This window comes from Mustela erminea, chromosome 14, assembly GCF_009829155.1.
Source record: "Mustela erminea isolate mMusErm1 chromosome 14, mMusErm1.Pri, whole genome shotgun sequence".
In the NCBI taxonomy this organism is placed as follows: domain Eukaryota; kingdom Metazoa; phylum Chordata; class Mammalia; order Carnivora; family Mustelidae; genus Mustela; species Mustela erminea.
Window position 1 is genome coordinate 52,393,640 of NC_045627.1, and position 26,438 is coordinate 52,420,077.

At 42.9% G+C, this 26,438-nt stretch overlaps 1 protein-coding gene across 4 annotated transcripts in view; it reads right to left on the reverse strand.

Annotated features, from left to right (window-relative positions):
• Positions 1-18,586, reverse strand: part of ERCC6 (ERCC excision repair 6, chromatin remodeling factor) — a 75,842-nt gene extending 57,256 nt beyond the window's left edge. For 3 of the 4 annotated variants that reach the window (XM_032312456.1, XM_032312455.1, XM_032312457.1), the window contains exons 1-5: positions 18,475-18,586; positions 14,546-14,982; positions 12,574-12,694; positions 10,520-10,631; positions 3,036-3,741 (exon numbers count right to left, since the gene is read on the reverse strand). In XM_032312456.1, the coding sequence (XP_032168347.1) occupies positions 3,036-3,741; positions 10,520-10,631; positions 12,574-12,694; positions 14,546-14,967 (1,361 nt within the window). In that variant the 5' untranslated portion in view covers positions 14,968-14,982; positions 18,475-18,586. Of the gene's footprint in view, positions 1-3,035; positions 3,742-10,519; positions 10,632-12,573; positions 12,695-14,545; positions 14,983-18,474 lie in introns of those variants that run through there. The other variant, XM_032312458.1, reaches the window with a different exon arrangement.
• Between the last annotated feature and the right edge of the window lie 7,852 nt (positions 18,587-26,438).

Consider the following 26,438-nt stretch of genomic DNA (forward strand, 5'->3'; position numbering starts at 1 on the left):
TACTCAATAGACAAAGCCCTGTGCTAGAATTAATCTCCTCCCCAAAATCTTTCGTGTCTGAATTCATTATTCCCTTCACATTGGGCCTACTGGTGCCTGTGTCCCCTAATAAAAGTTCACAAATTCCTTGCTGGAAACCTAGTCCTGGTCCTAGAGCGCACGTATACATTCATGCAGCGAGAACAAGGAGGAAACAATGGGAGTTACCTTCTATCTCATCTGTTCATCAATCAGGAACACTAAGGTAACAAGGACTGCTGATCTTTAATCACCTTGAGGAGAAAGGTGCACCTATGTCTGGTCTTCTAGGCCACCCTGACCTGTTCTGGCTGTACAGACTGGATGAGGTAAGTGACATGTAAGTGTTCACCAGGGACACCTAACGCTCCAACACTGAATGTGTGTCATTCCTATTATTTGGCTCCTGGAGCTCCCGGACCCTAGTTTTGTAAAGCAGCAATGTATTTTAAGAAAAGCTGAACCTCACAACTAAAAAGCAATACCCTAATTGATACTCTGCTCCTACAAAATGAAAATTAGAAAATCATGGATGTTTTCTAGGCTCTGCATACTAAGGACATGAGTAAGAACCAACAGAGTATGTACTTCTAAGAACTAGCTCATCCGTCCTGGTACATTATCAGAGGTATGAAAATCAGGGAACACCACTAAGGACACAGACAGCCTCCAAATGCAACTCAGTAAAGAGAAGCAAGATACAAATGTGGAAAGGGAAAAATATATGGGCAGTTTAAAACAACGAGTAACACTTCCAAGACTGTTCTGAGGTCTTGGGCTAAGTCAGAGAAAGTAGGATCCTAAGTGCTATTATCCTATTCCAGAAAAGGTTAAGCTCTAGAGAAGGCTTGACAGGAAATTCCCACTTGGCAACAGCTAAAAACAATGATACATAGTTGGGACTAAGCTAGAGCTAAGGAAAGAACTGTGACACTCGAGCTGAGAGAATTAAGGGGTTAAGATCTGTAGGAATGACTCACTTTCACTTCTAAGCACCACAATGCTCTAAATGAGCATAATAATTAACAGGGCTATTATCAATACAAGAAAGCACCTGGCCTAGGAACATATTCCTAAGTTCGAACTATAAAGGAAAACTCATTTTCTATGTTGCAAACTCTATAGGGCTTTATTCTGATCATCTGTCATCAAACCACTGCTAAAATAAGGGAGCCTGAAGTCTTTTTTGGTTTTGTTTTGCTGTTGTTCCTTACAATTTCAATATGTACACAAAGATCAGCAACAACAAGCAACAAAATAAAAAACCAACCGGTAGTTCTAAAATGTTCTTAATGCTTCTTAGATCCTGCCTTTCCTTTTACCATCCCCCAAACCATAGAGTACCAAAGGAGATGTCATAAAAACATTTCAATGTGTTATCTGCACTTTAACAGCCTTAATAACTGTAGCCATAAAATTTTAAAAGCTATAGTATTTTGGTGGCAATTAGAGTTATTGATATTTCTGAAATTCAGTTGAGATTTTACTGTAACTTCAGCAAAAAACTGGCTTTGATATGGCTTTCGAAGTAACTGTTCTACGGTCTTGAGATTATTAAGAAAAACGTGTTGCCATGAATTTGAACTAAATCCTTATTTAAAATTCAATCAAAATAAACCACTTCTGCTCAAGATACTAATACATTTAAAATAAATATTGAATGAGAAGAAAGTACTATTCCATTTACAATCAATACGTTGAGATTAACACTTTTATTAATTCTACAGTTAGTTAAGAGAATGACAGTGCTCAAGGTTCAAGAGTATCCAGCCATATCCCTCAAATAGCTCTACAGATATTAAATGTGCAAAATAAAGTTGCAATGAGAAGTAACAAATATAAGTCCCTCCTCAACTATGCTACACTGGTCTACCACAGTGTGAGTGTAACAGTTCTCAAGAACCAGATTCAGGTCACAGGTCCTCAACCTCTTTGTGAAAAGAACTCTGCCACATCTGCTTTTAAAAGACTAGATAATGTATGTGATAGTCTGGGTGTGGGTCATCAGTTCTCAACAGAAGGAAAAAAATTATCAGGACAGTTTGCATTCACGAAGATCAGCGGAAAGCTACAAGAAACATGATAAATGAGGTCTCCCTGCATAGAAAACAAGAAAAAAACTATTGAGGACTGGAAAAAGGCCAGCCCGGGAGCAAATACTTAAAAATGAATCCACTAAACAGATTCCCTTTCCCTTGGACCTTCTTAGTGCTGAGTGAGCTCACGTGGGAGGCCGGGGAGGGGCAGGGTCGTGCTTGGTGGGCACACCAGGTACCTACAGCGTCCAGACCATTTTTCAGGGCTCACAAAAAATATGTGGCAACTGACTTCCCAAAGGAACATGATCACCTTTCCTTTCATCTTATTTGCATTATCTATCTACTGAGTCACGGAAAGAAAAGCCAAAGTCAGTGTCCGGCATCAAAACTTAAAAGTGAAAAGGAAGGGCAGGCGATTGCCCGTGAAATGCCTTTCTGGCAGCATGATGGGAGTTCGTAATTCTGCAGGGAACTACTTTCTCAAGACAAGGAAGGAGGGATTTAAGAAAACAAGTTTATTCTTTCATATACTAAAGCTTAAATTTCAGCTCTTTTTTGGAAGAAAGTCCTGGACAATTACTTTCCTGCATCAAAAGAAAAAAACCAACCACGCAACATACACGACACAGGCAGTGTTTTCCTCTTCCTGACCCTCCCTTCGGGGTCCTCTCTGAGGGTAAAGGTACACGGCTCTTGCTTCAGTCCTCTGCATGCCTCTTGCCTGGGCCCTTCCCCTAAGCTCTTCTTCTGAGACATGCCTCAAATCTGAACGAAGATACAAAAGTTAGAGGCATTGGGGATTAGCTCCATTGGGGATTCCAGGGCTCTGCTGGTTCAAGGAGGCTAAAGCTGCAGGGATTCCAACCTTTGGATAAATGGGGGCCTAATACATTAAGCCAAATCTAGAATTCTTATTCAATAAACCTGCAGCCTAAGAGAAAGCAAAGAGCACAATCTGTTTACAACCTGCAGACTGACCTTAACCGCTGCTTATAATAATCTTCATCTCCATCATCTCGGCATCTCACTACTTTCCGACTTCTTCCTCCACAGGCAGCTTCTGCTTCTTCCCCAGAACTTGGAAGGAAGTCATCCTCGATCTCCTGCCCTGTGACTTTTTTCTGCCGTTTCCGGTGCTTGAGTTCATAATCTGTGTCCTCTGCCGTCAGCTCGGCCCCCTCGGCCTCCTCCAGCTCCTCCTCCGTGGGCAAGTACTCGGACTCTTCACCCTCAGAGCTGCCCTCCACCTTCGGCCTCACGTCAGACTCCAAAGGTTTCTTTCCTTTTGGCAAGCCCACCTTCCCCTGGAAATGAAGAGCCCTTTTCTGGAGCTTCTTCATGTGCTTTTTCAAGCGCTTATCTGTTTTCGAGAGAACTTTGCTTTGCTCATTTGGTTTGTTTTCGTGGAGTGCTGTGCTCAGTTCCGAAGTGACCGAGGCCGGGGTTTTTCTAGAAGCTCTTTTATTACAAGCTTGCTTCTTCCTTTCAAAAGACAATTTTGCTTGATCTGCCAAATACTTTTCAAAACCCGATGCTTCATTGAGCATTAGTTTTCTAGGCTTTTTCTCCTGTTTCTGAGGGATCTGGGTTCCAAAAGGTGTCATCTGGCCCGTGCGGATGAGCTCTTCCCAAGCGGTCTCCTGGGCAGGCATGAGCATGCTGCCGAGACAGGACGGCCCCGGTTCTGAAAGAGGGATGACAGTGCATTGGGCACTAGCGGAAACCTTTCCAAGAGCACAACACAAATAGTCACTTCTCCAACAAACAGCAACTATGATTAACTCACATTTTTAAAACATACCATGGATGGGGGCACCCGGTGGCTCAGTCTTTTGGGCCTGCAACTCTTGGTTTCAGCTCAGGTCATGGTCTCAGGGCTGTGAGATTGAGACCCTCAGCGGGCTCTGCACTCAGTGCAGTCTGCTTTAAGATTCTTTCCCCCTCCTGCTCCCTCCCCCTCTACTCCACACCCCACTCGCATGTGTGCTCTCTCTCTTAAAAAAATAAAAATTTTTTAAAAATTAAAACATACCATGGATGTACAAAAGCATATTGTGTATAAAGAAGAGAACAACATTTATTATAGCATTCATCATGCCAAATTCAATATACTGAGTCAAAAAGCTGACTCCTCAAAAACTTTTTCTTTTTTCTTTTTTTTTTTTAAGATTTTATTTATTTACTTAAGAGAGAGATCACAAGTAGGCAGAGAGGCAGGCAGAGAGAGAGGAGGAAGCAGGCTCCCCACTGGGCAGAGAGCCCAATGCAGGGCTCAATCCCAGGACCCTGAGATCATGACCTGAGCCAAAGGCAGAGGCTTAACCCACTGAACCACCCAGCAGCCCCTCTCAATAACTTTTTCTAAAATAATGCATTATAAATATACTCTCTATGCAGCCAGAGACAGACCTATCCATATGTAATGTTCAGACAAATGTGTCTGTTTCCTTATCGAAGAACAGCCCCCCAGGAAGCACTCTCCCAAGTTTCCATGCCACTTCGAGTACCAGGATCCGCACAAACTTAAAATGCAAGAAACAGCAAAACTGCAAATGTATAAAGAATCAACATGCACCTGAACAGGTAAAAGTTAAATGTTTGCTCCACACAATGTGGCTATTTAAATTTAAGTTGAAAACTCAGATCCTCAGACACACTTGCCATATTTCAAGTGCTCGATTGTGGAGAGCCATCCAGCAGATGCAAGGAGTCACGTAGACGAAAATGCCTGAAGATTAAGGTAGTGAGAATGATTGGCTTGGTAGGGTATGGGTGCACTCGTGGCTGATGCATGAACAGCACCAGGAGCCAAGAGAGAAATGCATGATTACTGCTTGAGAACAATAGAGCCCTCTGTGGTTACATAAGGGTTCACGAGGAGACTGAGTGCACAGGGCAGTGACTAGATAACTGGGCTGGACCGCCTACATGTATATATTGCCAGAACTTGCTTGAGAGATATATAGAGGTAGAAGTAGAAGTAGTAGTAGTAGTAGTAGTAGAGACGCTAATAGAAACCCTAATAAAGAAGTTTGCTCCTCATCACGTTTGCGGGTCGTTCTTGCTGGCGAGAGCGACAACTGGTGCCGACAACCCGGGAAACTGTCCGCATCGCAAAACGGAGATTGAGATAGAGCAACGATAAGGTAAGGAGTGCACCTATTTCTGTCTAGTGAGTGACAGGGAAAGTTCCTAGGATTAGGACAATACAAGTGAAAGTTTCCTCAGGATGGGGAACGAGCTTAGTAGACGTAGAATGGAAGATCCCCTAAAAGACGTTCTCAAGATGAACGGTACCCCCTTAAAGGCAAAAACAGCCAGGGCCTTTTTAAAAGAAGTAGCAGAGATTGCCCCCTGGTTTATAGAAGAAGGGCTCCTAAATGTGCCACAATGGGAACACCTGGGCGAGGACTTAAAACTCTGTCCCTCTACATCCCCGGGGACTCTCGCCGTGTGGTCCCTGGTGAAAGTATGTTTGCAATCCCCCCGAGAGCCCCTGCAGCGAGCAGTACTACAGGGAGGGGAAGTTTTTTTGCAAGTGAAAGAAGAATCCCGTAAGGGCTCCTCCCGAGACTCTGACCCCGAAAGCGAAAGCTCAGAAGGGATGTCAGAAAGCGAGTTGCAGGAGCTAGGAAAGATAGAGGCAAACAACAAGAAGGAGGAATCTCCCGGTCTCCAGATAGATTTGGAAGCCATGAGGCAACGACTTAAGGATAAAGAGGCGGAATTGCAAAAGGTATTAGGAGAGTTAAGAGTGCAGGGAGAAGTAATGGCGCAGCTGAGAGCAGGGGCGGAAGCCGCAGTTGTGGCACAATCGAAATTAAAAATGAAAGTTACGCCGCTTCCGCATTCTAGCTCCACAGCGCCACCCCACGAGTGGCCCCCGCCTTATAAGCCCAGCTGCACCAAGACGTGCTATTGTTCGGGCTGCGCCGCGGAGAATTGGAGAGAGGTCCTTGGCCCGGGAAAAGGCTTTTTTCCAGTGTTAGAAGATCAGAATCAGCAGAGGTACCACCAGCCACTAGATTTTAAGTTGGTAAAGCAGCTGAAGGAGGCAGTTAGCGGCTATGGGCCCCAGGCAGCCTTTACGGTCTCCCTTGTGGAGTCGCTGGGAGCACTCTACCTCGCTCCCGAGGATTGGGCCAACCTGACCAGGGCGGTATTAAGTGGAGGACAATATCTAGAATGGAAAATCCAAAATCAGGACAATTGTCAGGACACAGCACGGAGAAATGCAGCCGCAGGTAACCCGCAATGGAATTTGGAAATGCTGACAGGCACGGGGCCATATCTCGGGGCCCAAGTGCAGAGTACATATCCCCCTGCGGTGTATCAACAGATAGCCACGGCGACCCTCAGGGCTTGGAAGACTCTGAGAGGGGCAGGAGACTTGCAAGGCCAATTATCCAAACCCGACCCGGTGCTTAGATGGCACCGAGGTTCCCTTTGTGTTTTCCCACAGGATGCGCCTGCTCCACTCTGGGTGCCGGAGTGGAACCTGTGGAGGATGCTGCTAATGATGATGATAGCAACGACGACCGTCCTGCAACCTGTCCCCGTGAAGGCGGAGTCAATTCAACTGTGGCCGAGACAAGAGACTGCCCAGCTTCAAGCCCTTCTTCAAATGGCTCAGCATAGAGTGCAATCTTCTCACCCTAACTCATGTTTGTTACTGACGCTTAAAGCTTTGTGAGCTCTTTATTCTCTCACTTCCCTTCCCTGACGCACGCATGGTATGTTGTAGTAACAATTATAGGGGTACTAGTGGTAATTGTTCTTTTCATGTGCCTCCTGCCTTATGCACTTAAAATTATATTCGCAGAAGTTTATAAGGTAAAAGCTATTGTACGTAACCACCAGTTAATCACTCGCAATAGGCTCAAAGTACCACCTTGAATGCCACTCAAGTATCTCTTGGCTCCGTCAGCAATTGGGTTAGTATGTCATAACAATCAGTCTCATTCCTCAAAACCTGGGCAGGCATAAGAGCCCTGATCATGTTGATGATTCTGGCTCAAGTACTCCTTCTAAAATGCATCTGTAGAATTGCGCGACAACAGCGGCTATAGCAACGGGCTTTGGTCTAAGCCATGATGGCTCTGGAGGTCGGGACCTCCCCCCAAATATGGCTTAGTATGCTGGATCGGTAGTCAAAGACGGGTAAGACTGATCCCACACCATAGCAACCTAAGACAGGGGCTCTTCGACCCGGGAGAGTACCCGATGACGGGTAAGCATGTGTGCTGAGGATTGGCAACCTAAGACAGGCACGATCCCTGCCATGTAAACAAATAAAAAAGGGGGAGCTGTGGAGAGCCATCCAGCAGATGCAAGGAGTCACGTAGACGAAAATGCCTGGAGATTAAGGTAGTGAGAATGATTGGCTTGGTAGGGTATGGGTGCACTCGTGGCTGATGCATGAACAGCACCAGGAGCCAAGAGAGAAATGCATGATTACTGCTTGAGAACAATAGAGCCCTCTGTGGTTACATAAGGGTTCACGAGGAGACTGAGTGCACAGGGCAGTGACTAGATAACTGGGCTGGACCGCCTACATGTATATATTGCCAGAACTTGCTTGAGAGATATATAGAGGTAGAAGTAGAAGTAGTAGTAGTAGTAGTAGTAGAGACGCTAATAGAAACCCTAATAAAGAAGTTTGCTCCTCATCACGTTTGCGGGTCGTTCTTGCTGGCGAGAGCGACACTCGATGAGCCGGGTGGGGCTAAGGACGACCACAAGGGACAGCACAGACAGCACTCCCATCACTGCCAGCAGGTCTACAGGACAGCACTGTTAGATGTGCACCTGACAGAACGGAGGGTGTAAACAGGAAGTTCGGTCTTAATAACATAAAGTCACCCGGAAATCTCTGAACTTCATCTCGAGCAGCACTGCTTTACCCAGAGCCGAAACTCCAACAGAAGTAGGGCTGAGCATGAGGAATTCACATTCCACAATCTACGTTTCTCGTGGTGCAGTAACACCGCAGCCCATTCTTCACTAAACTTGCAGTGAAGAAAAATACACATCAGGAAGTGCACAAATGCCAAGTGTACAGCTCAGTTACTTTTCACAAAAAAACACACTGCACACCCATCTCCAGATCGAGAAACAGAACCTGCTAGCACCACCAGATGCACCTGTGATGGCACGTCCCAGTCTCTAACCCACTCCCAGAATAAAGACCCACCACACTATTAACACTACAAACAAGCTGTCCCTGGCTTTGAGCTTTATGTAAACGGAAATGTTTGTACACTTGTGTCACCTTATTTGGCTCAACATTACACTTGATAGTCATCCCCATTCTTGAATACAGCTGCAGTTGCTGGTTTTCACTGTTGTTAGTATTCTATCACATAGCTACACTGTAATTTTTCCATTCCACTGTTAATGGACATTTGGGTAGTTTCCAGATTTTAGTTACTATGAATTACGTCGCTATGAATATTCCAATACACATCCATCAGTAATTCGTGTATACGTAATTCTTTGGGTATGTTAAGCTTTAGCAGACACTGCCAAACAGTTTTTCAAAATGGTCCTATTAATTTTAAGTTCCACCAACAATGTTTGAGAGTTTCGATGGGTCTACATTCTTGGCATCGTAGCTATTCTAGTACGTATGCAACGGTACCACTCTGTGGTTGTCATTTGTATTTCCCTACGAACTAAAGGACTAGGGCACCTCTTCATAGATTCGTTGACCTTCTGAATAGCCTCTTTTGAAGAAAATGTTCAGGTCTTTAGCCCTTCCCAAGAGTTCTTTAATACACTCTGGATTCCTGTCCTTCAATTAATACATGTGTTGCAAGAATCATCTCCCACTCTTCAGCTTGCCTTTTCACTCTCTCGGTGTTCTCTTTTCAACAGAAGTTGTGAGACAGCTCACTCATCAAACCTTTTCCTTTACCATGAGCATTTTTATGTCTCATTAAGTCTTTGCCCCAAGATCATGAAAATACTTTCCTATGCTGTATTTTAAAAGCCTTGTTTTACCACTCACATTTATATTTAAAATCTATTTTTCATTTATTTCTGTACATGGTGTAAGGGCCCAAGGTTCGTTTTACCTTGGTGTGAATGAATCCAGCACTACTTACTGAAAAGATGATACCTCTTCACAGCACTGCACTGCTGTATCTGTCATAAACCAAGTGACCACACGGGGGTGGTTCTGTTTGCTGGTCCCTATATTCTGTCCCACGGGTCTATTTGTCTTTCCTTGTGCCCATACTTCACTGTCTTAATCACTGCAGCTTGATAACAGGTCTCGATATTTTGTTCCTCTTCAAGATGAACTTTTCTTGGCCCAACACATTTTTACATCAATTTCAGAATCAGCTTGTTGATGCCCCCACCCTCACCCTATACTTCCCACCCCAGACTTTCTCCCTCAGAAAAGCAAACAAAACCACCCACTGAAATGGTCAGAGGACCAAAAGGAAAACCAGGAGAGACTGGGATCCTGGAAGGCACAGAAGTATCTGCTGCTACAGACAGGCCAAGTGAAGCAAGGGTGACAAGGGGCTTCTGGAATTGGGGAAGCAACCACTAATCCTGGGCAAAGTTTTACCAAGGAAGCAAGAGGAGGTAAAATGCAGTAGAAGGTTTTAGGCAGCCAGACAGGAACAAGAAACATGGCCTCTCAGCAGCAGAAAGCCTTGGTCGCAGGCCCAATAAATTCTGAGAGACTGAAATGTAAAAGTTCATCTAATATTTTTTCTATTGCCTCAATTAATTCTTCATAATAATTCTCCCATGTTACAGAATAAAGTTCAGAAACTAGTAGAAAATATCTGCTTGAAAAGCTTAAATGTGAAGAAGCCTTAATCTGTATTTCAAATATTAAATGACTGAGCAGCTACCAACAATTTCTAAACACACACCTACACATACACACACAGAGACCACAAAGATATTTCATTTCGGAGCTTATGCATTTTCTCAAAACATTCTCCAAAAGACACCCATTCTGGGCAGTAATAAAAACAAAATCGGAGCCATAGTATGATAGCTCTTCTTAAACAAAAGAAGTGATGATGTTTGGAAAGCCTGTCAAATACATCCCAAAAACATATGTAAAAGCAAGTCTATGAATGCTGACTGATGATGCTGGGCTTAAAAATGTAATTCAATCAAGAAGTCAGTTGTCCCTACAAAATTAACTACACAAGAATGCTAAGCTCCCTAATTTATTAAACTAATACCAAGTGTACACCAGCAGTCTCTAGTAGATGGAGCTGAACATTTACTTTCATTCTCCAAATACCCCCTTATAACTTAAGAGATTTGGTTCTGCAGGTGTAGACAATAAAATCTTCCTCATCCGTTTTAACAGTAAGGCAAAGAAAGGGATTTTTCCTGAAACCCCGGCCAGGACTGAGGAGATACCCTCACCGCTACAGGCATCAGGCACCAATTCAAGAACAAGGAGACACTGTTCCCAGTAGCCTCACCTATATCCTCCTCCTCCAGACTGGCATGGTCTACTTCAACTTGTACCTCCGCTCCTCCAAGGATGGCCTGGAGACGTTTTTGTTTTGCTGTGATCTTCTTTAGCTGTTGTTCCTTGAGTGGTAAATATTGAATATAGAAAACAGCAATGAAGTGATTTATTGCTAAATACAAAAGATACATTTAAAAACTTTAATCAAGGCAAAATAAAACAGAAATTCCATATATTACTATTATCATAAAGAACCATATTTGAGCCAAAGGACGTAGGACGTAGGCCTGAAAGCATTCCCATGGGGCGGGCAGGCATCCCTGTCCCCACCCACTCTCCTGGCTGGGCAGCCCAGCTTTCTATGTGCCTGAGCACTGAAGTTCCTGTGCACTGACACTGCACTAGGAGGTGGAACTGCTCTAGTTAGGTTTCCCCACTGCCCACTGGGTAAATGACTAAACTTCTGTTTCTGACTTTAGCAACGGACAGGCTATGAGGTCAATAGGCTGTAGGCAGAAGAAACAAACACAACTGTTCAAACACATAAAAAAGCACCTCTGATCATCTACCGTATTTACAACTGTCCTTTACAGTCTTTTATAGTATTCTACCCAATTGCTAGACTTTAAAAGGCATATATATTTGAATATACTCTTTTACCCTACCCACCCCAGACCCCACCTTGTCTTGTCTCCCTCTCTATCACCAGAGCTCAGCTATGCAGCGGTTCCTAGGGCCTCTCCAATTACCTAGGCCTATGGTACCTGGTTGTTCTTCCCAAGGTCAAGAATGTTTAAACACCAAATATGAGAGTGCGATGAGGAGAAATGCTGAATATAAATGGAGAAATGCTGAATATAAATGCCGTGTTATACTAAACTGCAATTCCTTTTCCTTCATTTTTCCCTCATTTAATCTCATTTAAACAGCCTTTCAAAAAAGAAACAAACAGAGCCTTTCTCTCTGAATAGTTTATCTCTAACCATCAAAGGGCTATTTTAGAAAGATAGGAATCTACAGCTGACTTAGACTAGTATGTAAAACGGCCCAAAGTCTGGTCCTCCCCGCTCCTTGAAACCTCAGCCCACCAGAAGTCCAAGGTCAGAGGTCTCTGCACATTATTTCACATGCTCCCACAAGAGGCCAGATGTCCTCTCTCTGCTTTGGGGAGACCTCAGCTGCTTGAGGCCACTGCTAGCTCTGACTTTTGGACTGCTGTTCTGGAGGTAGGTGATAGACGGGACGGTGAAGATAACAGACTGGTGAGTGGAAAACAAGAGGAAGCACTCTACAGACATCACTAGTTTAAATAAAGTAAATGAAGTTTAAATAAAAGATGCAAGGACTTTACTCGCAGCAGGGGGTCAACTGCCAGCACAAGGATATCTGCTCGTCATTTTGGATGGCAGAAATCAAATGATCAAAACCAGGCATTCCTATCCACTCTGACCTATTTTCAAAAAGCATAAATTCCAAAAAATGTTACAAACCTCAAAAAAAGTGTCATAAGTAACAGATATTCCCTACCCTGAGGCTGTACAACCCTAAGTGCAGATCCATCAGTGTGTCTGGGTGGTAATCATAATACCTAAGAGTAGTGACCTTGAGCATATGTGGGGTGATGGCTGTGGCCATAGGAAACACAATAATCAGGACAAGCAGGAGCCAAGCAAAAAAACCAAACAAACAAACAAAAAGAAAATTCACACAACACAAGGAGATAGACGTGAGGCCCACATGCCAAACAGGTGCCTAAGCTAGGTAAAAGAAAATGGCACAGCAAGGAAGACTATAATCATCAACATCAACAAGACAGCACGCAAAGCCAGCAAGAGAAACTTCTCTCAAGTATGTGTGATGATGTATGTGTGTATTTTAAAAGACGTTCTTTAACATAAGATATTAAACAGAAACAGCTAAAATATTAAACGTGAAAAAGGAACTCAAAATTTTCTATTATACCTATTTCCTTCACATCTTCTTTTCAGAATACTTCCCAAATATTAAATGAACAGCAATGATGACTTTTTCAAAAATGCAATACTTAATGTTATTTGGAATCACCTTATTATACTTCTGTCGTTTTACTGAATCTAGTTTCCTGTTGATGTCTCTGTTGGTGGCAGCTTGAGGGCTAAGTTGTTCAATAATTTTATTGATTTGCCTTAGGGATGTTGTACATGACCTGAAAAATAAAATAAAATGTCTATTTTCCACTCTGGTAACATTTTTTTGTAGTGTAATGTGAAGACAGAAATGCTACAAAGATGTCCTTTTACTTCTTATTAACTGACAGATAAAAGAAACTAAAGCAGAATGCATGTTCTTGTTGCCAAATACACAACTTGAAGGGTTATTACAAGTTTAAGATAACTGCTAGTGTTTTCTTTGATCTGGCTGATTAGAACCAGGCACATTCCCATTTGTAAGCTGTTTCATTCATTCTACATTTTAAGTGACTACCCAATTCAAGAGACTGTGCTAAAACAATGTACAATAGTTGTCCTTTTAAATTAAAATAAAATGATATACGTTGTTTGGTTCTTCAAGATTTTAGTTTTTCAGAGCAGTTTTAGGTTCACAACAAAATTGAGAGGAAGGTACAGAGACTCCGATATAGCCCTTCCCCAAACACACACAAGCTTCCTCATTATCAACTACCCATACATGGGTTTTTAAAGCCCCTTTTGGAAGTAACCCCAAGTCTGGAAAAGTACTAAAAATGCTGACACTTTTTTATAAAGTCAGATACCTGTGACAATATTTTTTTTTCACAATACTGGAAGACTTATTTGCTGTAGCATAATATTTTATAGTGTGACGGGGAGGGAACCAATCTCTAACATGATTCTTCTAAAACAGACACAGTAGAATGGTAACTCCCAGTTTTCAAAACACAAATTTAATCCTGACACTTGTATACTTTGCTATTTGTATCCCTTGTGGATATCAGGACTAAAGATGTTATCAATGCAAGTTACTGGTAGTCTAACCACATGTCACCACGGATGTCATGTTCATCCATGAGGTAATTCCTCAGCACTCTGTCACCTAAGCAAGCAGGAGGCACATATCTAAGATCAGATGTGAAAGTATGTTCCTTATCAGGAATCGAGCTCCCGACACCTAGAATACCATAAGTACTCCGGGGTACCTGCCACTCAGAAGGCCAAGAGAACACACCAGGAAGCTGCTGGCAGAAAACATGTCCTTGAAGTTCCAACCGCCATCTGCACCACAGCGTCCCCAGCCAAGGGTAGCCAATAGCTCCTCATTCTTCCCTCCTCTCCCCTTCCCCAGCCATCCCCATTTGAGACCGCTCCATTCCTCCCCCCACTCCTTTTCTCTTTCAGGCTTGCCTGACACAGCCTAGAACACTGGCCAAGACAGGGCAGACTGGCAATAGTGAAGAAGCTCCACCGTCGCCTGCCCCACCCTTCCAGCCCAGGTCCAGAGCTGCTTCTCCTCCAACACACAAATGAAGTTTCCATGGGACTTCATCTTTTCTACTGAGTCAAAAGTAGGACAGAAGAAAGGAAAGGCAAGGAGTTGTTTCACATTATTTCTCGAAATGCAAATCTGAAAAATTATCAAAAGACGGACATTGGGTTTAGACACAGGAAACTAAAAAGAAACTAAAGGGCAAGAGAAAAATGTGAGGGGTAAGGGCATGATGTGTTCCTGGTGTCTCAAGTTGCACACATCACACCTTTAGGTACACTTCTCCTGAAAACCATTCCGGGCACATGGTTGTGAGTTCTGGGCTACTCAGAACACTATTTCTCTCTAGGATGTTATGCATAAACAGGTTGTTGTGAGCTGACCTGAGACCCTGACTACCACATTCAATGTTGCTCCTGAGGGAAAGGACTTAAGCTCACGCACACATGGTCGAGGACTGACCTAACTGACTCCATCCTCCAAATAAGAGGTTCTATAAATCTCCCATATTTCTGGAATACCATGGCTATTACCTGCATTTCTCCATCACATGTAAACACAAAATATGCAATCAGAGAAGACAGTCCACACTCACGTGAGGTCATCCAGGACTGATCGGTACTCCTTCTCCGCATCGGCAAGCTGGGCCACACGGCTGGCCTCATGAATGGCGCTGTCCACTTGCCGAAGCACTCCCTGTTCCAGCACATCTTGGTCATACACATCCACACCCAACCCCTGCAGTTCAAGGGCCTGCGCACTTGGCTCCACCGTCTGTATGTGATGTCTGCTGATGTGCAGCAGGGCCGGCCCTCTCCTCGAAACTTCCGATGAACACCCCTCGGCAGAACTGGATGGTCCATTAGCAGAGGAACAAGAGGGGAGGCTTCCCTCCACCTCCACACTGCCATCATTCTCTTGCTTGATTGTCATTTCTTGTTTATCATTGACATACTGACTTTGCAAACCGTCTTGCTCCTGAGTTGAACTTGAGTTGGAGATTCTCGCATTTTGCATCCTCTACAAGAATACCTAAAGGGGAAAAAAAATGTAATAAACCTTTCTGGTTATAAAGAATTGATATTTATATAGTTTCTTAACATCTTTATAATTAAGGAACATTGAATTCTCAAAAGATCAAGTAATAATCCTCCAATTAGATAAATTTGAGTTTGCAAGTATTACTTTTCTTAAAAAGGCAAAAGCTATACATCTTCTTGAGTTCTGATAATAAGAAGTATTAACCAAAAAAAGAAAAAAAAAGACAAGAAGGAAAAAACAGCATCAACAATAAAAGACATTTGGAAAGCCATGTAAGAAAACTGGCAACCAAAATCTTGACTGGCACCCTAAGAGTCTTTTCCAAATCAACTGACGTCATTTGACTGCTACTTTCCAAGTTAGCATCTTCACTGCATTGTGGCACAAAAGTTTGATAATACAGTGGCATGATGAACTGTGATACACAAATTTAGTGAAGTAAGCAACAAGCTTCTCTATGAATCTGACCACTAGAAACTTGGCTACTTAATAAGTAGAAACTCTGAAACTTGGCTACTTAATACACAGAAACTCTGAACAAGACATAGTATCACCACTAAAATCCGGCATCTGAGAAAATTCTCAAAAATTACCCTATTCCAACGTGCAACACAATTTCTTGCCAATCAGGTTGTAAAAAACAGATTAGGCCTGATTATGTCCAGCAGACAAGGAAGATCCACCCTCACACAATGCTGAAAGCAATATGAATTACTAAAGCTTTTTTGGAAGGCAATTTAACGATATCTATCAAGATTTAAAATGCACATGACCAGATATGTATTCCAAAGAAATACTCACATACATGCAAGGAAGGCTATTCACTGTAGCATATCAACAGTTTAATATAAGCGTATAAGCATTAAGTATTTTCAGTGACACTGATACAAAAGGCTTGTAAACTGAAAAGAAATCACAGAGTATGAACACATTTATGTTAGATAAAAAAAAGTCTATCTGCATCTGTGTGTATTAAATGCATTCAAAGTGATCTGGAGAGACACACCAAACCTGCAACCACTGGGGAGGAGGAAGCAGGATAGGGGAGAATAAAGGAAGATTTCACATTTCACTCCACATACTCAGGATCTCCTTCAGTAAAATGTATTCACTATGTTGCCTGTATAACTCTAATAAATACATTAAAAAGCAACGCAATAACCAGGAGACAGCCTTGCTTTTTATTTAACTAAATAACTAAGGTTTCTTTCACCACCGAAACTTTGTTTATATAAAAATACCAGGAGTTCTCCCAATAAGCCCCAATGATTTCTCATTAAATAAAACCATCTTGGCAGCCAAGCACAAGTACAAAGACACCAGAAACTTAGCACTATCCCTTCCAGAGTAGCTTATTCTCTAGGGGAGGAGAAACATGTCAATAATAACACAGCAGGGTAGGTCTGTAGAAGAGGCACCAACAAGAGGCCGCCTGGAAACAGAGGAAGGGACAATGCTTTGGGTCTGGAGCTAAAGAAACTTATACAAGCTAAGATGTGAACCCCTGATCCAGGGTCTGATACACTGAAGACACCCCATATATCCTGAAGGGAAGTAATGTTCAGAGAGGAGTCTAAAATAACACGTCCAATGTGGACAACTGAGTCACTGGTGAATTCAGCCATAAAAATAAGAATCTCAGAAAGGAAGCAGATGGGAAACAGAAAGAGGGGCTGGAGAAGAATAAGAATCTGCAAAAAATGTCCTATAGAAGGGAAAAGCTGATGGGGAACAAACACTGGTGACAGGTGTGGAGGGCCCCCCAAAACCACAGATTGCCAACAATCCGCAAGGCTGTACAATTTGCTCCTTGGGTAATTAACAGTCCAGGGAAATGTCACTGTTGGGAGCTTTCAGAGCAGAAGCAGCAGAAGGACAAAAGCGCATGGGTACAGATGCTGAAGAGAAGAGTAGTTCAAGTAACTGAACTTGGGGTCCTAGCTGGATAGATCAGAAAAAAAGAAGAAGAAGAAGCCAGAAGGTACTGGGATAGGAAGGGAAGGAAGGAGAAAGGGAGACATCAAGAAGCCACTTGGAGAGTGACTATGGACCAATGGGCCAAGTTTCCTGAGAATAAAAGCTGAAAATCAGGAAGTTTTCATCAGAAACTAAACAGTTTCAGATGTGAAATAAATCATTTAACAAATACTTGATAGTCAATTATACCAGACAGTGTACTAGGTTTTGTCACCACAGAGCTTAGTCTCTTGGGAAAAACATACATTTTAAGAATTATATACACATACACATATTTATGCATTTAAACATGTTCATACATAAATTATACCCACACATGTAATTATGGTAACCGCTATAAAAGTACAGGATTCTTTAGGACAAAGTAACAGAGGAAACTAATTGACAGTGCAGAGTTAGGGATAAGGAGGGAGACCTCTCTGATAATGATACCTGAGCCAGTGTCTGGAGGATGAAAAGGATTAAACAGGACAAAACTGAAACGAACATTTTGCAAAGAAACGTGTAATTTCTAAGGCTGGTAAGAGCTGGTGCACTTGGAAAATGAAAGGATGGAACACTGAGAATTTTTTACTTTATACTATGCGCATAACTGAGTTAAAGTTGCTGATAAGGATTCCATTCATTGTATAAATCTTACAGATTATTTTCTAACACCCTGCAAGGAGTAATCATCGGGAAAAACAGTATCTTCATTGTCCTCCCCTTTGAGCACTGGGACTTGTGTGGGAGGCACTGGATTCTGGTTTGCACTCGGTTGTCAACATGCCTAGCTGGGGAGGGAGTGGGGCCCAAGTGAAGATGTGAAGAAGTGAAGATGGAGGGGTAGCCAAGATCACAAAGGACCTGGTAAAACATGAACTTGGATTTCATTCCAGTGATTTTGAAGACTTTTAAACAGGGTGATGATGTCATGACCTATCTGAATTTCCTAACAGATCACCTGGGCTACTGTATGGATAACGGACTGGAAGAAACAGTACAAGGAAACGACGGGAGACGCACGGGTGGGAAAACGACTGCAGCTTGGAACAGGCTGAAGATGGATGCTACGTAGGAAATCCGTGTTACAGCATTCGTATACGGACTGCTCAATCCTTTACCCAAACCCACTTGACAGGATCAATGCCCAAAGCGCCTGACTTGTATTTACCCCGATGCTTTCTTTCAAGTAACAACTCCTGTTATTTTTTTCATCGAAATCGAACAGGGCCGCGCTGATCCTGCGCTCTGGGCCAACACAAAGCCCAGAAGCTCAAGTTTCCGGGCCGGCCCACTAGCCTGCCGCCGGCCCGAGGCTGGGACCCACCGCCGCCCCAGGTGAGAGCGCTGTGCGTCACTTCCGGCCGCAGGTGCGCGGGCCAGGAAGGCGCGCGCCCGACTCAAGGGCCAGTTCCTGGTCAGCCCCGCGGATGGACTCCCTCAAGGCAGCCAGATGCCCAAGACGAGGCCATAGGCTCCTGGGAGTCCGAGCTCGAAGTTCAGCACGGCCTCCCCAACACTCACCCCAGGGCCCCGCGGCCGCCAGTACGGAAACGCAGATGCCACCAACGCCCGCAGCCGTGGAAGCCGGACTGGGGCAGCCGCGGCGCATGCGTCTTTGGTCCGTCGCAAGCACCGCCTCCAAGCGTGACCTAACCAAGGCGCAAGTGCCGGAAGGCCCTGGAAGGGCGTGCGCGGCCACGTGATTGGACGGATGCGTGTAGCCCCGCCTTTCTCTCTGCGTTTTGCGTGTAAGGGTTGTATGGGCTGGTGATCCGATGTGTGACTTGGGTCCGGCGTTTCAGTGCTGGTCAAAAAGTACCTCTTCAGTAAGACGATCATAAGAATGGAAGGACATGTTTTCAGGAAGAAAGAGAGAGAGGTACTGTGTGCCGTGAACCCCAAAGAAAATAAGCTTGGGGAGGGGAGCCGGCTGGAATGTCCCGTTTCAGTCGCCTCTCGCGGCGGGCGTTGTTGCTCGGTCTTGGTCATCTGGCACGGCTGTTAGCACGCAAAGAGGGAGAGGCCTTGTTTAAACCTGTTGCCCCTCCAGCTCCTACGCACACAGCTGGGCGGGGAGGATGTGTGTGTATAGTGGACCCACATGAATGCCTTGATTGCACTGGTGAGTCATTTAATACCTGTCCTCACATCAAAGCAGTAAGAAGGATTTGGGGCCAAATGAGAATTTTTGCTTGCAGCGTTTGAAGAAACAAAATATCCATCCACACCTAGGTTCAGAACGGAGGGAGGAAACTGAGCTATTCCTGAGGAAGGAGTAGCCCACGATAGGTGTCCGCCTTAACCAAAAAGGCGGCTTCTCAGGGCTTCCACTCCCTAAGAGAGTGAATTTTCCAGGGCCAGCACCGGAAAGTCCTCTGCGAGTAGCAGTGACTGAGGGAAGGACCTTTATGTTGGGGGGTGGGGAAAGTTCTGTTTAGTTTGGTTTGGTTTGTTTTTTTAGGAAAGGATCTTTGATCCTGAGTAGGGAAGTGCCTTCCTCATTTTGAAGCCTGAAGTCAGACAGTAGGAAAAGGGGGCTAGGAAGCTACTTGGTAATAGTAATACCACCCCACCATATCTCTCTTGTTAGCAGCACCAATCTACGTTTGCCTTAAGTCATCCCACATAAAAATGTTTGTTCGTTTTTTAAAGGAATAAAGGATTCTGGTGATCTCCTGAGTACAATAATTGTGAACAGAAAGGCATTGGTAAGATATTAGTATTAATGCTTGAATGTGAAAGCTGTTTCTCCCAGATATACAGTGCTTTCCAACAATTTTGAAAATGAGGTCCTGGGGCCCGTGGGTGGCTCAGTGGGTTAAGCCTCTGCCTTCAGCTCAGGTCATGATCTCAGGGTCCTGGGATCCAGCCCGGCATTGGCATCATCAGACTCTGCTCAGCAGGGAGCCTGCTTCCTCCCTTCTCTCTCTACCTGCCTCTCTGCCTACTTGTCATCTCTCTCTCTTTCTGTCAAATAAATAAATAAAATCTTTAAAAAAAAAAAGTAAGAAAGAAAATGAGGTCCCCTTTTTAATGTGCACTATTTTCGTGAGTGCCTGTGTGTCAGTTAGAATTTGGACAGGAGGCAGGTGGTACACTCTTAAGTAGTTGAGGAGAATTAACAACTTTTTTTTCTTTTTTTTTTTAAGATTTTATTTATTTGACAAACAGATTACAAGTAGGCAGAGAAGGAGGCAGAGAGAGAGGAAGGGAAGCAGGCTCCCTGCTGAGCAGAAAGCCCGATGTGGGGGCTCGATGCAGGGCTCAATCCCAGGACCCTGGGATCATGACCTGGGCCGAAGGCAGAGGCTTTAACCCACTGAGCCACCCAGGTGCCCCAAGAATTAACAACTTTTATAAAGGTGTGGGCAGGATTAGGAAAACAACTCAGATAGCACAGTACCCCCGGGCCTAGCAAGACTTTAGGAGATGTTCCCATATATTATGAGCTGGATTGCATCCCTCCAAATTCAGTTGAAATCCTAACCCCAGTCACTCAAATGGGACTGTATTTGGATATAGGATCTCTAAAGACACTAAAAATATTTTATTAAGTTAAAATGAGGTTATCAGGGCAGGCTCTAATCCAGTATAACTGGTATCCTTATAAGAAGAGGAGATTAGAGCATGGACATGCACAGAGGAAAGACCATGTGAAGACAGGCAGAAACAACAGCCATCTACAATTCAAGTAAAAAGGCCCCAGAAGAGACCAGCCCTGCCAGCCCTGGGTCTCAGAGTCTCCAGACTGAGAAAATGCATTTCTGTTTTTTAAGCCATCCAGTCTGTAGTACTATGTTATGGCAGCACTAACAAGTGAATACACCATCCCTGGGTATGAAAGGGTCTTCACGGGAAGACATAGGTTCAGAAGAGAACAATTGAATGGAAAAGACCAGTTGAAATGTACCAACCCATGGTCACTCATTGGGAGGGAACTGGGAAATCCATACCCTAAACTCACTACCCTTTCATTATTTCATCTGTGGCTGCCTCCCATTTGTCAAAACCTACTCACTGCCAGAGGGTCATGCAACCCGTTGGTGCCATTCTATATAGATCAGCCTCATTGGGCACAGGGCAGGGTTGAGAGAGATGGAGAGTAGGTTTGGAGCACCAAACTGGAAAGATGCATCATTACCCCACATGATTGTAATTATCCTTTTAGTATCCCTTTAATTTAGAGCAGGCATCATGAAACAGTCACTATTAATTCAGTAAAGCTTTTTAGATGAATTTGTATTTAGCTAATTAAAGGCTCTGTGTACTTTAAGCCAAGTTTCTCCTGACTTGTGTTGCCTGAGAGTAGTAATAAGGTCACATTAGCAGCAACAGCTCAGATTTTGACGATTCCTGTGCCCACCTGAATACTCAGGATCCTTCTTTTCACCCATGCCCTTATGAATGGAATTTAGTGCCCTTATAAAAGAGGCCCCAGAGAGATCCTTCACCCCTTCTGCCATGTGAAGATACAACAAAAAGATGGCAGTCCATGAACCAGGAAGTCAGCTCTCACCAGACACCAAATCTTACAGCATCTTGACCTCGTATCCCAGCCTCCAGGACTATGAGAAATACATTTCTGTTGTTTTTAAGCCTCCAGTTCTGTAGTAGTTTGTTATCAGCCTGAATGGGTTAAGATCGACTATAAGAAGTGGTGGAGGTTTTAGAAACTTACTTATTGTAGTCATTTACAAACTTAGGTGTCTGAATGTCAACCAAAATCTTTCTCCTTTCCCCCTACATCCATTCAGTCCCCAAATTCCACTGGTTCTGCCTCCCCCATAGATTATACATCTATCCCATCTTCCCCATCCCCTCTGTTCAATTTTCTTGACTGTTGCAGCCAGTCTCCTAGCCCAGTCTTGCTCCCTACACAGGCTTGGGTGGGGATTTCAGACCCTTCTAATCCTGTCTCTCCTCTGCCTCAGACCCATCCCTGCAAGATAAAATCCGAGGTATTTAACATGTTATCCAAGCCATTTTATTATCCTGCCCAATCTGATTTTCTGCACTCTGGATGCCTATGCCCAAGATTGAAGGAACTATTTACTATTCTGTTTGTGGTGGGCTGCCATCAGCTTGGACTGGCTAGCAAGTCTGTTATGTGTACCTTTTTTCAACTGTCTCATTTTTCTCAAGCTGCCATAACAGAAATATTATGCACTGGGCGGGTTAAACAACAGTTACTTATTTTCTTACTGTTCTAGAGGCTGGGAAATCCAATGCAATCCCAGTGAGGACTCTTTTCTGGTCTTGCAGATGGCTACCTGCTCACTGTCCTCACTTGGTGAAAAGACACTTCTGGTGTCTCCTTTTTTTTTTTTTTTTTTTAGATTTATTTATTTACTTGAATGAGATAGAGAGCATGAGGTGGTGGGGGTAGGAGGTAGAGGAAGAGGCGCTCCCAGGACTCCGAGATCATGACCTGAGCCAAAGGCGAACAGTTAACCAACTGAACCATCCAGGTGGTCCTGTCTCTTTCTTATAAGGGCAGCAGTTCAGGACCCTCCCCCCTCTTAAGATCTTATTTACCTTAAGTACCTCATAAAGGCTCTATCTCTAAATCTCGTCACATTATGGTTAGGGCTCCAGGGTGCCTGGGTGGCTCAGTGGGTTAAGCCTCTGCTTTCGACTCAGGTCATGATCTCAGGGTCCTGGGATTGAGTCCAGCATCTTGGGCTCTCTGCTCAGCACGGAGCCTGCTTCCTCCTCTCTCTGCCTCTTTGCCTACTTGTGATCTCTCTGTCAAATAAATAAATAAATAAATAAGGGTTAGGGCTCCAGCATGTGAATCAGTAGCCTCACATTGGGAACTTGAAATTCGGGGTTGTGGGATTTACACTACCCAAATAGACAAAATCTCCAAACCAGGGTTTTTGGTAGGAGGGGGGCCGTTTTATTTTTTCCCAGCATATCCCTACTTCTTATTGTCAGGCCTCTGTGATTTTGCACATGGGTCTCTCTGCCTGGAATTCTCTCACCCATTCCAAAGTTTCTTTTTCTAAAGCTTTCCCTGACCCTCTAAACAGAATTAGGCCTTCACAGCTTCTCTGCATCCCAAGCCAATATTTTCAGTATCCCTACTGTGGCACTTCCTTCTTTTGGATTTTAATGCATTTTACGTAACAAGCCCTTTTATAGCCCTCACTGTGGACCAGGTTTTGTCCTGCTTTACAAATGTTAACTCATTTAAATATGACCAGAATTGTCATTGTGCCTTTACTTTCTATGTAGTGTTCCATGTAAGAAACTCTCTCCCTACCCTTACAAAACAGAACAACTAAGCTGACTCTCACTTTTCAAAACTTCAGGGTAGTGGCAATGCCCCAAATTGGTTCCCCATTTCCCATAAACATGAAAAAACTAATTAAAAAAGCAAACAAACAATAGAAATATATTAGAAGTGGATTGAACACTGTGCAAAATTGATAAAGCTAAAAATAAGGGTAAATGCATATTTAAATTATGTCAGCAACCACTACAAAAAAGTGTTAAAAATATTTTGAATAAATGAATAATAATTATAAAAGCAATGATATATGACAATGGTTAGATAATTCCACTGGAACCTACATGTATATATGTGTGTTTATGTGCTTGTGTGTCTACAGTAGGGAAGTACAGTGTGGAGATGAGGAACCGTCTTCCTACTTTTTGGTCACGTCTCCACCATGGCCTTCTGTGCCTTTAACTTTCTTAGTCTCACTCTTTCATACAGTCTATCCAACTTTGTCTTTACCCTGACTTTTTCTCAAATCCCTCCAGGATTAATTTTGGGCACTGCCTTTTTCCCCTAATCTTTTAGGGTCATTTCAATAAACTTCAACTAACACCTTGCTCTCCAAAGCTGATACATAAAAGAAAAGAACAAGAAATCTTGTCATTTGCAACAATATGGATGGATGGACCTGGAGGGTGTTTTGCTAAGTGAAATAAGACAGAAAAAGTCAAATACCATATGATTTAATTTATAAGATAAAATACCTTAAAAAAAAAAAAACCATGAACAAGCAAAACAAACAAACAAACAAAAAAATAACAGAGCCAGACTTATAAATACAAAGAATAAACTTGTGGTTGCTAGAAAGGAGGGGAGCAGGGGATGGATCAAATAAGTGAAGTGATTAAGAAGTACAAACTTCGAGTAATAAAATGTCACAAGGATGCAAAGTATAATGACCTAATATGGTCAACAATATTGTAGTAATTTTGTACAGCGACAGACAGATGGTAACTGCACTTAAAGTGGTGAGCATTTCATAAGGTACAGAATTGTCAAATCACAATGTGGTACCACTGAAACTAATACTGTATGTCAACAACACTTCAATTAAAATTTTTTAACAAAATAAATGAATAAATAAATAGGAAAGAAGAAGAAAACACGCATGAGCAAAGCTCTGCTCAAACTTCAGGGAAAAGTACAGGTTACTCTCAATGCACCCTGATTTTAGCAGACTCTGCTATCTCAGGGTAATTTTGTTAGTAGTACCCAGCATGGTAACTGACATCTGTGCTTGTACATTAAGGAGATTTTGAAGGGAACCATGGTGATTCTGAACATAGGAGAAGGAAAGTTACTGCTGACCTAGTCTCTGTATGAGTGGAAACTGATTCAGAGTATAAACATAAAGAAGAATTTAGCAAGAGTAAGAATAACCTGAGGATGAGGACATGTTCACAGGGTAACTAATTCCAGATGAAATCTGCAGAAAGAAAGTGGAATCACGTGATCTTGAATGCTGTACAATGTGGAGCAATTCCACTTGTTTGTTACCTGTGTAGCTCCCTTGGAGCAGCCACCTTGCAAAGAAGGCTATTCAACTAATGGCCACTAGAGAACGCAGAGCACCAAGGGCATGGGTTTGGTTAATTTCATTTCAGCAGATACATTCTATCCAGCAGCTACTACCCTCCCCTGTCCTCATAGATGTGGGGGACACAGAGGCCAACAAGGTCCATGCACTCATGAGACTTTCATTCTAGCAAAGGTGGAGGGGTGACAATAAATGTATGAAGCAAATAAAAAGATAAAGTAATAAATGCTATTCAGGAAAATAAAACGAGATTATAGGTTGGAGAGTACCTGGAATGCCTCTTTAGTGGGTATAAAGTAGCGTCCGAATAGGGGGGATTTTGACTGCTATCCGAATGAGAAAAGATCACTATCTGAGGGTCAGATGGGAGAGCATTTTCAGCAGCAAGCAGTAGTGCGAAGAGGATCAGACTGGTACAAACTTGACAAGTTTTAAGACTAGAAATTGGGCCACTGTGACCGAAGCCAAGGTAGCCAGGGGCCGGGTACTTGGAGTTCTGTAAGCTAGGCATGGAACTTAGCTTTTATTCCAGGTACAAATCAAATCCATTGGAGGATTTTAAGTAAGGAAGTGGTAAATAAATACATTTACATTTTAAAATATTATTTTGGCATAAGGAAAGTCATATAGAACAATGGAATAGAAATAAGAATCCAGTAAACCCATATATCTATAGTCACTTGATTTTCAACACATGTGCCAAGACCATTCAATAGAGAAAGAATAGTCTCTCCAACAAATGGTGGTGGAAAACGAGATATTCACATGCAAAAGAATGACATTGGAATTTACCTCACACCATATACAGAGATTAACTCAAAGGGAGTGAAGAACTAAAGGTAAGACTAAAACTATAAAACTCTTAGAAGAAAATTTAGGAGTAAATCTTCATGACCTTGGATTTGGCATTGGATTCTTAGATATGACAGCAAAAATACAACTCAGTTGGTTGGGCAGCTGCCTTTGGCTCGGGTCATGATCCCGGCGTCCTGGGATCGAGTCCCACATTGGGCTCCTTACTCAGCGGGGAGCCTGCTTCTCCCTCAGCCTCTGCCTGCCATTCTGTCTGCCTGTGCTCGCTCTCTCTCCCTCTCTCTCTGATAAATAAATAAAATCTTAAAAAAAAAAACAGCAACAATAAAAAGAAAAAAAGATCAATTGCTTCTTCATCAAAATTTGAAACTACCATGCATCAAAGAGCATTATCTACAAAGTGAAAAGACAACCCACAGAATAGGAGGAAGTATTTGCAAATCATTTTTGATGAAGAATACAGAATACAGAATATATAAAGAATTCTTCCAACTCAGCAACAAAAAGAATAATCAATTAAAAATGGGCAAAGCATCTGAATAAACATTTCTTAAAAATATATATATAAATGACCAAAAAGCACATGAAAGGCATGAAAAGATGTTCAGCATCATTAGTCCTTTCAGAAATGCAAACCAAAAACACTTTAATTAGTATTTGCCAAGGCCTGTGGGAAAGGGGAGTTGGAGAGTAATTGCTAGAGTACAAGGTATCTTTTTGGGTTGATGAAATGTTCTGGAATTAGTGGTAATGGTTGCACAATGTTGTGAATATCCTTAAAAAAAATACTGGCTTTTACACTTTAAAAGTGAATTTTATGATATGTGAATGAGATCTCAATAAAACAATTTT